The 12,321-nt window shown below is 49.3% G+C and overlaps 1 protein-coding gene across 1 annotated transcript; it reads left to right on the forward strand.

Annotated features, from left to right (window-relative positions):
* Positions 1–5,690: 5,690 nt before the first annotated feature.
* On the forward strand, positions 5,691–11,574 carry LOC141737790 (homeobox protein NANOG-like). The gene is made up of 4 exons (XM_074572758.1): positions 5,691–5,871; positions 9,108–9,382; positions 10,694–10,783; positions 11,212–11,574. The coding sequence occupies exons 1-4, from the start codon at positions 5,691–5,693 to the stop codon at positions 11,572–11,574; spliced, it is 909 nt and encodes a 302-aa protein (XP_074428859.1).
* The last annotated feature ends 747 nt before the right edge of the window (positions 11,575–12,321 follow it).

Consider the following 12,321-nt stretch of genomic DNA (forward strand, 5'->3'; position numbering starts at 1 on the left):
TACCTTTTGCCGATTTTACTGAAAAATTTTGCACAGCAAAATAAGTTGGGCTTTTGTTAATCTGAACAATTAAAGAGCCTTTGCAAAACGTTCCCTTCCTTCGTGAACCAAAAACACTTAATATGGGAAGCTGACTCCTAAATTACATTTACAGAAGGAGAAATGGAAGGCAGCAAGGAAATACTGAGGAATGTTATTTAAGATTTGCAGACTTCCTAGACACACACCACACCCCCACCCCCCTTCCCAGTGTTTTTTAGGTAGGCGTTACCATAGCTCCTCTTACATCTTCCAGCCCTGAGAGATTTTAACTTAATTTTTTGTGGCTCTGGACGGCTGCTATGTACGGTAAAGTACCAGCTCTGACCCTATTTATCTCTAGGCCCAGAATAGCCTAAGAAGAGAAAGGGAATCCTTTTCCTTTTTCTATTTGATCACCCAACTAAAACTTGGTTATATTCCCTCACTGGGAGTATATTTTACTGCTTTCAGAATTTTTCAGCTCAGCATGACACACCTGAAAAAACCAAAAAGCAGCAGCATGTTTATGATTTTCTGGAATAAATTTTCCTTTCCACTGCCTATCCTCAGTACAGCGAGACCGTATGTGTTAGAGGGAAAAAAATATCCTTTTCTGGTACAGACTCATTAACAGTATTTGCAAGGGGGACGAGGCCATTGCCAGAACAGGCAAACACATGGATCTGACTAGATTACAGCACAGTCTACCACAAAGGAAAGAAAAAATGTACAAGATGATCAATCACCAAAAAAAGAAAAGTCTTTGAAGAAAAATATGGTGCTTTAAAAGAAGTAAATTCAAGTTCAGGTTACAACTAAAGAATCAACACGCTGAACTAAGTGTTTGAAAGGGGAGCAGAATGGGAACGTTGCAATGTGGAACTGTTTTAGCTACTTTGGTTCCTATCATTGACTGTATTTTCCACTTTTTTTGCTTTTATAAATGTTTTTAGATTAAGCCATTACTATAAATGTCAATCCAAAATGCCCTGCAAATGCTTAAACAAAGCAGGGCATTTGTTCAAGGCTTCAAAGAAAGGAGAAATACTATAAAATAACAGCGTCAAAGCCTTTTTCTTAAAACAACTCCATTAACTATCTTTGAATACTTAACCGAAATCACATTCAGCAAGTTCAAGGACTGAAAAGCATACTTTTTTTGAAAGCCAACTGGAACAGGGAAAAAAAAAAAAAAAGCTTGTTTGCCAATATTACTAGTTGCAGAAAGAGACTATGTGGCCCAGAAAGCCTCTGGAGGGTTGCCAGGTGCTCGCCCACCCCTTGCAGCACCTGAGCCCGCAGCGCAGGACCTTCTGGGGAGAGGCGCTCCCCATGCACCCCCCAAGCGGGGTCTGGTGAGGCCAAGCCTCCGAGAAACTTGGTGTTCTCCCGGCGTCGTGGCAGCAACGAGGACTTCTAAACTGTTGCAGCCCAAACTGCCACAGCTCTGCCAGCCAACCAGGAATGCAGGTATAGCAATGCTCCTGTTGGTGGCATCAGCTGTATCTTCACTGAAGAGCTGTTGGCTAGAGCTACACCAAGAAGAGGGGAGCCACAGGGGCTCACGCTGTGACTGAACATCTAAGTCTATTCAGGATGCTGTCAGCTTCAACTTTCAGTTCTGGCTCTTGTTATGTCCACGCTGTACATGTCAAGCCCTGTTTTCGTGTTAGCTGTCATGGACACTTTGCCAGAACACAGACATCTCAGAGTCAAGTCCGTTCAGTGTCTCTATCCAGATCTGAGCATTCCCATTTGACCCGGTCTGATTCCTCTTTTAGGAGAAAAGAGGAGAAATTGACAAATGAAGAGGCTGAAAGGTCATTAGTTACCTAAAACTCCAATGAAAAAAAGAAGCAATCCTCACCAAACAAATCAAAAACTGTTGCCTGGCAGGACGATTTTGCTGACATCACCTATGAAAGGTGTAGAAGACATCAGGGCAGTGACCAAACATGGCTAGGCAGTGATCGTCATAAGAAAATTAGGTTGTCACAACCATATGGACTGAGCCAGTGAAAGGACCTAGTTACAGAAAACATTTCCATGAGCATGTTCTCCGTCTTCTGCTCTGGTTGAGCATCTTCTGAATGATGTCCATAATCCCAGCCCAGTTTGCAAGGTTTCTTTTTCAGCCTCTCCTCCTTCTCACGTCAGTAGAGCTACCCTGTCAGTAGCACCTGGGTTCACTACTTTGTGGCTATTTTGGGCAAGTCAGCATGAGCCCCATCAGGGAGGGCACGGGAGCAGAGAATGAGGACTTTTCCTCTTTCCTCCTGGTCTCTCTAACTACTAGTCTTCCTACTTCACTATCTTTATGGAGGAAACCTGGTCATTTACAGGCTACTGTTTCATTGCTGTCGCTGTTGCAAAGTTCAGTGCCGTCTCAGAGAAAGCAAAGGACTTACCTGTTGATGAAAGATCATGTTACAAACACGCCCGGGAAGAATTTACCCTGTTTTTATTGGAATGTGCTTTCAGCTTCATGGTACAGAAGAGCAGATAAAGGTTGTTTAAGCCAAGAGCATGAGCCTGAGAAGGCTTTCGTGGAGATCGTTGTAAGGTAATAGTATTTGGGCCCAGCCTGGAATAACACAGTACCAAACCAACCAGGATTTGCCTCAGTTTGATGCCAAGCCACATCTGCCAGTTGCCTGCAGTGCTGTTTTTTGGGAGCCGCTGCCTTCGCCACAGGCTGCATCACCTGCTTCACGGGGAGATAAGCTGGTCCCTGAGAGGCGGTGCTGCTCTGAAACCGTGGGGGTTGAGGCCCGGAGGTTCCTTCAGCTCCTCTGCCTCTTGGTTCCCCTCCTGCCCCCCGGGGTGGTGACTCCCTCTCTCCTGCCCCACTCACTGGTCCAGTTGGGCGGGTGGCTCTGCTCCCAGGGGCAGCACCACCCTCCTCCCCGGTTTCTGCCCAGCGGGGACTTTGTAGTGCAGGTGACTATGCTAGTTTATCATGGCCTTGGGCGCTTTGCAAGAAAGATCCCACACACCTTTCAGAAGTGGCTGAAATCAAGGACACCAGGTGCAAAGTGCTCCGCCAGTGAGACTCCCAACAAGTACGCAGATACCCACTGCCACCCACACCAGCACCCCAATGCCACGTTCTCTGCCAGATATTCAGATTAAGCAGTCTTAGAAGACATGTTGATATCCTCCAAGTCTGCTACCTTGTTTTCGTTTTCTAACTGCACCTAAGGCCATGAAAACTTGAACACCAACATACAGGCCAGCCATGAATAAGGAGCCCAGGACATTCTCTTTGACTGGCACTGAAGCTGCCCAGCGGGGTCCCAAGCTCTGTACAGCTCATGTCATTGGTGTTTCTCCCTTTGCTTAATCAGTTAAGGCCTGAGGGCCAATAAGAGGGAAAGTGATCTGAGCTCTTGTAGCACTGCAGCTCAGAAAGGTGGAATGATTCAGAAGTGAGGCATGAGCCAAAACCACCATGTAGAGGCTGTTGCAGAGTAATTGCCATATTCAGGATGTTCTTGGGATTCCATCGAGGCAGATGCGCTCAAAAGCCCTGTTTTGCTTTCAGTTTTGCAAGCTAATTTCATATTTAAAAATGCATTTCTTGTGCAGAGAGATGTCAGTCACTGCAGTTTGTAGGCATAGAAAACTGTTTCGTGCAAACAGAAAACATAATACTGAGGGTCAAGTTTTAAAAAGGCCCTAACCAGGCCCTTAGCTCCCTACAGTCTGCACCTCATGGGAAAGTGGCTGGTCCCAAGGCAGCAGAATCATGCGGTCATGTGGCAAGTGAGTTGAATGGTCTGCCCATGACAGCTCAAAAGCAGTTGCATTGATTTTCAGGTTCACACACAGGCCAGTCCTGCAGTTCCTTTCGATTTCCCACGCAGGGATCTCAGAAGGCTCCCAAGTTGCCCCTGCTCTACCAACAGGGAAGGTGCCTGCCATGGGACATAGAGCAGCAGCAGAAGTGCTGCTAGAGGTGGTGTCCTACATCCTTTTAAACTGGTCTAAATCCCATTTCCTATGGTCTTGCTGATCCCCTACCTGTCTATTTCTTCTCCCTGCTGATGCTTGAACACTCTCACGGCAAGCAGGTTTCCCTCTCTAGCCCGTTCAGGAGGCACTGGGTGCTAGCACAGGCTAGATACAAGCTACAAGAAGGCAGCTACAAGCACCTGTGGAGCAATGAATGAGGTGCAGAGGGGTGCAGGGACAGTCCTTGTTAAATCAGTTAACGCTTCTGTGGATCTGCACCCTCAGCTCTGACTATCTCATGTGAGGCATGCACATGTCCTTGTGCCAAGGCAGGGCTGTTTCTGGCAAGAAGTATTTGGATTTATTCTGGAACTTCTGTCTGTGCACTGAGAAATACAGACATTAGCTAGAGACTCGCAATGTCTTTTGAGATGAAACTAATAAAATCTTCCTAAACACGGGAAGACCAAAACCTCCTGAGGGGTAGGGACTGGACCAAGCCCACAGAGCAGACCAGCCTGCAGGCCCATAGCTGGATTCTGTGGCTCACTCTAGTTATTTAATCGACAGCTCTGAAGGTGCCTGTCCCCCTCGTGTGGGCCATATGTCAGCAAGCATCAGCTAATGCTGCCTTAAAGGAAACTCTTCATCTTCTATATTCCAACCAGCCTGTGACAGCCTGGCAAAGGCCACAGCCAAGACTATGCAAAAGAAAGGACGTGACTTTGAAAGGACATGGGGGAGCAAATCTGCTAGCTGTGGACCTCACCTGCGCTAAATCTCTTCCTACCTCTGTCTCTGTTGACTGTTCCTCTGTAGACCAGCCAGCTGAGATTTCTGAGTGTGCTCTGCAAAACGAGATCTGGTGGTAGATGTGACTTGTTCAGTGTTTCTGAGTTTGCTCTGGTGCAGGCATGTGGAAGATGGGCCAGATGCGTTTTCAGCTGGCTCCTTCAAATGCCTGCATGAAGGAAATTCCTTCTCAGTTTCAAAAAACTGGTAGGTTCTAGCCCCAGGTCTGATCCCTACTTGGGTTTCCCCGCTTGCTCCATCTATGACACCTGCACCAAGAGTGTGGGAAGTGCTGTCAGGTCAGGAGGGTGTGTGTGGGTCTTGTGGGGGGTGTCAATGTGACACAAGCAATGAAGCAAAGGTCTCAGAACCCTCACTATAACCTGGAGCCAGGGCTTGGGTTTGCCCGATGTGCTACAGAGCAGCTCAGCAGCAGATCTGCCTCCTGTCCGCTCCCATGTGGTGGATATTAGTTGGGATTTGTTCTCCCAGTGCAGTGAACAGCTCTCTTCCACAGGACATCTGCACTCACGGGTTTCTTTTGTGACAGGACAATTTGAAGCAAGAGGGAGGAGGTTTCCCGGGGCCCTGGATCAGACCCCTGCTCAGGTGAGACTGAGGAACCTGCAGAATGGGAAGAATTCACAGGGGACATATTTTAGCCCTGATGCCATGTGTGGCTTCCCCTCTTCCCCCACCCCCCCGGCTCTGTCCCCACCCCACCAATCAGCCTCTTTAACATGACAAAGAGCCTGGAGGAGCGGACGATGGTGAATATTGCAGGCCCAGGCAGGGTATAGCTAGCTATAAAGGTAACCGCCTGTCTACACTCCGGAGCTCCCTCAGCTTGTGGTGAGACCTGGCCCCCAGGTGAAGGTGGCATCTCTTAGAAGGCGGGGGAATCACCCCTTCCTCTGCCCCCCATGTGCGCACACTTGGCTCTGCCCCCTTACCAGGCTTACCCCAGCGGGAGTGGCATGGGGTACGTGGAGTTTTACTGGAACTCGGCGGGGGAGGCAGGACATGCCCCCGCTTCGGCTGGGCCAGCGGGAGCCGCCAGTGCCAGTCAGTCTCCGGAGGCAGGAGGGAAGAGGCAGACAGCAGGTAAGGCGTTTCCGCCAAGTCCCAGAGCCTGATCCCCAGCATACCTGTGCTCCCAGGTCAGCCGCTCACTTAACCACCTTGGGCAAATTTTTCTCTCTTCCTGCCTCGGGTTTCCTAATGTGTGAGCTGGGCAAAGTGGGATGTGGTAGGCAAGTAGGATGGGTGACCTTGGGCAGTGACAGCACCTTTCCATGCTGCTTTTCTTTGGTGGCTGTGAACCGGTTTCCTAAACCTCAGCAGAGCCAGTGAGAGTCCAGGCACTGGCAGGTCTCCGCCCCAGGCTGAAGGGCAGTATGACAAGATGGTCTTATGCAAGTTCATGGTTCTCGGGGCAGGAATGTCTGAGCCTCCTTTCAGTCAAATGCTGTCATGTGTGCTATGGAGAGAAACAAATCCTGAAGGGAATTCTGCTTGTGGCATCCCTTATCCCCTTACAAACTCCTCGTGCCCATCATATGCTCATTAAACTTGAGCCAGGGTGTGCTCTGAATCACTGTGCTGGGAAATCTCCTCCCTTTAAATCCAGCGTCATTATTGTCTGCTTCTTTTAGTTTGCCATTTTCCTCTCTCTGTTTCCCTCTCCTTTCTATGTTCTTGTTGCCTTGCCTTTCTCTCTTTGCAAAAAATGTCCCAGGCCCCACCGCGGTGGCATTTTCTGTTCCTGACATTCCTCTCCCACTCCAGAGTGGCAACAGAACAGCTGATTAAAGCAGGTTTTTGCCCAGCCCTGTTGCAGGTCAACAGAGTGACTAACGCTCTTGTAAGATTAGTAGGTGGGAGGAGAGTGAGCTTTTGGAGTTCCAATTTCAAGCCCTGTAGCTACAGAGAGCTACAGGCTTGGGCAGAGTGACTGGAGACTACTGGGCACATGGCTACTTGCCCCAGGTAGTTTGGAGAAAGGCTTAGGTTCTTTGCGTGCTGCCTGCTCCACAGAGGCCGCAGGCAGATTGACTCATTTGTGCCCCCAATGGGCCTGGCATACAGATTTAAAGCCTGTCTTCAAACTCTCTCCTCTGGTGCCTCTCTACAGAGAGGCCCCAGTCGTGGCAGCAAAAGCCTACAGATGTCAAGGGTTTGTGGGAGTGGGTCTGTCTTAGGTGTTCATGTTTATGTCTGTTGCACTGCTGTTTGTGTTTCTTGCTTCCTCTTTCCTTTCACTCTCTTCTCATGGGAGAGGGAGCGCCTTTGTCTTGACCTTGAGCTGCAGGTGGTAAACTACATGAGGGTTTGGGATGACAGGCCGAGCAGGAACGTGTGGGATATTTAGCTCTATGGTGTCTTGCTGTGGTTCCTGTCTAACAGAATACTTTCCTGTTTTCCAAGCCCACATTCTCAGCATGCTCACGTCCTACCTATAAGGTTTTTACTACACAGCCTGCAAAAGCCGAGCATCCTGTGGTCCAATATGACATTTTAGCTTCCTGTGCATCCAGGTCATCACAGATGTTCAGCTTCCTCTCAGGCTCTGCAGTCTATTCCCATGCCCATAACACCTCAGGCCCTTGCACCTATTCTGTTGACAGTCCCTTTCTCCTCATGGGCAGAATCCCTTTGTAATCCTCACGGCCCCACTCCCCAGCACTAGAAACCTGCCCCACTACATCCCTGTCTCTTCACACATCCCGAGCTCTGGGTGATTATCATCTCTTAGGGATAGGAAATAGCTAAGAGCAGGCCTATAAGACCCTGCAACTCTAGAGGGGCAGGCACCACAAAGACAGGCATGCCTCTGTCAGAGGGGTAACAAGGGAAAAGATACCGCAGATATGGCAACCTTTCTTAGGCCCAGCAACACCTCAAGGCTTTTGAGTGATTGCTTAGTAGCCTCTCCGTTTAGGACAGAAGAAGGTTTTGGTAGGAAGGGTTTGGTAGGGTGGATGAGGAGCCCATTCCTCAGGAGGCCATCAGTACTTTGCATTGGATATACATTTGGGAGGTTGAGGAGGGTGTCAGTGGGCTTCAGAGTCACAGCTCGCAGGGTGACTAGGAAGGAGATTGGGAGCTATTGGTTGGGCTCAGTAGTCAGAAGGTGCGTACTGAAAATGGCACTGCCCAATTCACTATACCCCGACTCTCCTGAAAGGTCGGTAGGAAGAGAGGGGAGGGACCATGCAGAAGGTTTGCAGAGCAGTAGCCGGAGGAAGGAGGGATGGACAGATCTATCATTGCAGTTATGGGGCAGGGGGCAGACTGGCCCTTCTGTCAGGGCTGGCCTGAGAAGGTCTCAGCCTCTCACAGACCACAGCAACCAGGCACCTGACAAAAAGGTTCTAGGGTAATCTCTGTTGTTAGCATTCTCCTGTTCAGGCAGCCTGAATGACTTAGCATTTTGTCGGCTTTTGTCTGGACTAGTAGCCCAGATTGTTTAGGAAGTTTTTGCTTTAGATCTTTATCTCGACTTTGTCCTCAACAGAGACCCCTTAAGACATGTACCAGGACAAATGAGAAGGGGCTTGGACACCTTTCTCTGCACTCTTGAATTTTGTCCCCCATGCCCCTGGTACAGGATTACTGGCTCTTCTCACCTGTCCCACACATCCACCTTTCCTCTCTATCTCCCCTCTTCCATGTCAAATTTCTCTCCTTCATTATTCTCTCACCAGAAGCCCCCCTCAGCCAAATAGGTCCCTTCATCTATACACGTGTTTCCAGCAGTGGGATGGTCTGTAGTGGGAGCCACAGGCCAACAGGAGTGAGCCAATATCCAAGGCCTGACTGATGCTCTCCACCCGCCGCCCCATCTTTGTGAGGCACCAATTGCTCTGCCCCACCATACAACCTGGTCGGAGGATGCTTTTCCACTGCCTATCAGGTGCCTTGAAATTACTGGGCAGGAAGTTTTGGGGACCCTAGTCACCAACCCAAGGCCATGCTTGCAGTCATGACCAGGCCTCTTTACACCTCACTGAGACCAAAATATTACCAGGGCCTTTTGGAACAGGATAGTAACACTGTGAGACAACGTCCACCATTCTCCCCTCCCTGCCCTGACTTTTCCACCATGCAAAAGGGAGCCATGGGCAATCCAGAAGGCTGAGCTGGGAAGCTGCTTGCTGTCAGTGGGCTTGTCTGTGCTCACGGATCCATGAAGAAAGCAGGGTGACACAAAGCCTTTGCCTCAAGAAAGCCCCTCTCTGGTAGGCAAGGAGCTCTACAGCAGGCAGGGAGCATGCTTGTAGGAATACAGCTGTGCATAATGTCTTGTATACCTTTTCCCATTGTCTTTTTATTTCTAGAAGTATCCCCAGCTTCATCCAGCTCTGGGAATTTCAGCCAATTCACACCAGATTCAGCCACCAGTCCACATTCGGCATCCTCTTCCCCACAGCCTACAGCTAAGTCTCAGAAGGGCAAAGAAGATGGCATGGAGGGTGTTAGGAAGGCCAAGAGCCGCACGGCTTTCTCCAAGGAGCAGCTGCAAACCCTGCACCAGAGGTTCCAGAGCCAGAAATACCTCAGCCCCCAGCAGATCCGGGAGCTGGCTGCTGTCCTGGGGCTCACCTACAAGCAGGTGAACACAGAGACTTTGACCCATGGTATATCTGTCACACAGTGGCTTAACGGTCACATAAGGCAGTGACAGGATGGAAAAATGAGTTCCCAGCAGCATAGTATAGAGGCAAAGGTGCCAGCTAACAGTTGCTCCCCTATCTATTCATGCCCAAAGATCAGAAGCACTTCCGGGGGACAGGAGAGTCAGTGGCACCTCATTGGGGCCTCCCCAGTGAGAGGTCAGTTAAGGGTACTGTTGCCAATACTTGTAGTAGAATTGCAAATACAGTGATGAATATGTTGTTTGCCACAAATAACATCTACCCTGTGCTTGACAGCACTTCACGCATTTTTTCCATGCACTGGTGACCTTCACAGAAACCCTGGCATGCATCAGTTCTCTGAACCACAGAACTGCGACATGCTGAAAGCTATTGCTAACTTTTCCTGGGGCTGATCTTGTTGAATGCCTAATAATGTCCCACCCTCAGCACTGCCTGGCTGCTTGACACCCGCTCCGTGTGGGTACTGCTAGGTTCATACATCGCAGCCCTTTAGGGTCTCTGCTGGTCTCCAGGTAGGTCGTGTGTAGTGAACTGGCCCTAGCTCAATTGATGCCTTCCTAAAGCAGAGGGGACTGGGCAATGGGGCACAAGCGCTTGCAGTTACAAGTCCAAAATCTGCCTGGAATTTGGGTCTCAGACCCGGGCATGATGGCCTGGATGCCAGGGAATGCCCTGGGACTAAAAAAGTTACACATGCATTGTAAGCGCACACATACACATGCACACGCTGAACTGCCTGCTGTCAGGAAAAAGACCGGTGGGACAATTTGCTCTTTCCTCAAATCCACATCCTTGCAAAGGCTGCAGACACAGCCCTGAGGGGAAACGGCTCTGGAATTCACCCCAGCAAGGAGCCTTGAATTTGGGAGCTGCTGGTCCTCTACCTTCTCCGCTCACTGGCACGCCGAAACAGTGTCTTAGAAGTCAGACTGTAGTGCAGGGGCCTTGTAGAGACCTGGGTGGGTCTAATTTGCACCACTCATTCATCTCCATGATTGAAATGAGTCAATTTGTCACAGCTATGACTGTCCCGTGGACATAATGCCGCTCCCTCCCCCAACCATGCAGATGTACCAACCACCTGCTGAGGCTGCTAGACAGACATCTCCCCTTGGCAGCAACCCCAGGGAGCTCTTAAAGGGCTTTATCTGCTGCTGTCCATATATCTATGCCATCTGGTCACTCTTTGCTGCTTGTGAATCTGATAAGGTTTGCTCTTCCCTCTCCTTTGCTGATGTTTTCTCTGCTCTCCCTTCCCCATGCAGGTTAAGACTTGGTTCCAGAACCGGAGAATGAAGCTGAAAAGGTGTCAGAAGCACAGCCTGTGGACTGAACGGGCTCAGTGCCTCACACAAGTAAGAACATAGCACGAGGCTCAGCATGGCCCTTCTATCTAGGCAGATAAGTCCTGTGATATATTTCCTTCACAGGGGCAACTTCAGCATACAAGTACTAGCATATCCTGCCTTCTAGTTTGTTCAGCACAGAGGCACAGACTTGGCACAACTCTCCATGTTCTGTAGGTAGCCTAGCAGTGGGCTGACTATGCCGCTGAAATGCTTCCAGAGAAAAGCTCTTTTCCTCACATATATATATATATATATATATATATATGCGACTGCGTATCCACCCCTGAGCTATGGAGATGGATATGGTTCTTCTTGCCCTCCCGTGCCATTGCTGCTGATCAAGAGACAACATGAAATGTGAAGGGACATAGCCCCACTATGTGTCTCCACACCAGTGAAGGTATGTGTTCTGACTCTCTGTCTTTCCCTTTCAGAGTGGCTTCCAGCCAAGTACTTACCTGGACGTGCACCCCAAATTCCACCAGGGCTACCCGATCACCGCAGCCAGCAACATCCAAGCCATGCCTCCCCCCCGTCAGCACTACGGAACAGGGCAGAACGCTTACACCATTGTGACCAACGAGGATGGAGGAGTCTTTGGCAAAGGTGGGGGCACCTGCAGTGTCCAGCAGACAGTGGGCTTCATTGCCCAGCACAAAGTAGACTTTTACCACAGCTGTCCTGGCAGTGTGGAATATCCAGGCACAAAGACAGGTGACGGCTGTAACTTCCACCACTCGGCCACCATGGGGGCTCCTTTCCCAACCACTGCCGGCCACCATCTCTATCACTCCTAAGCACTGTGGATGTGGGGTACTTGGGCACCCAGAAATCAAATATTATTCTCATCTCTTCCTTTGTTATTCATGTGTTCTCCAACTCAAGGGCATTACGTAGCTAGAACTTGTTTTGACATCCAAATATGTGCCTGCAAGCATGCACAGACACACAGACATGCAGATACTTGTTTGACCATATAGGTACATACAGCCCTTGATTTGTATGCCCTTACATGTGCACCTTTCTTTATTGGCACAGACAACCAAGCTCCCTTATAGCAAGACCCAAGATCTGGCTACCTAGACTATCCCCTGGACCTTCTAAATTATTGTAACTTGTCTCAGAGGAGGCACAGATTCCTTCGGGGATCTCTTTTATACGTATCACTGCACAGTTGTGTACGCGTAACACGTGAAGCCGTGGTCTGTATGGAGAGGTGCTGGTCACATGTCTTTCACAGAAGTTGGAGAAGTTACTGTCACATGCCAGGCATCCATCTGATGGTTAGACCGCCAGTCCTGTAGGTCAGCCCTAAGGTATAGAATTGATGAAGTGTCTAGTGAAAGGAGATGTGATAAGCAGCTTGCAGAAAGGCTGGCAAGATGATCTCATAAGCATCAACATGGTAAATAAGCCCTTTGTTCTAGTGTGTATCTTTCTGTGCCTCCCCTCAAGAAAACCAAACAGTGCGTTCAATTGGGCAAATAATAAAATATTTTTTAAGATGGATTATGTATTTTTTTTGTATCTTTATTCCACTGTAA

This window comes from Larus michahellis, chromosome 1, assembly GCF_964199755.1.
Source record: "Larus michahellis chromosome 1, bLarMic1.1, whole genome shotgun sequence".
NCBI classification, from domain to species: Eukaryota; Metazoa; Chordata; class Aves; order Charadriiformes; family Laridae; genus Larus; species Larus michahellis.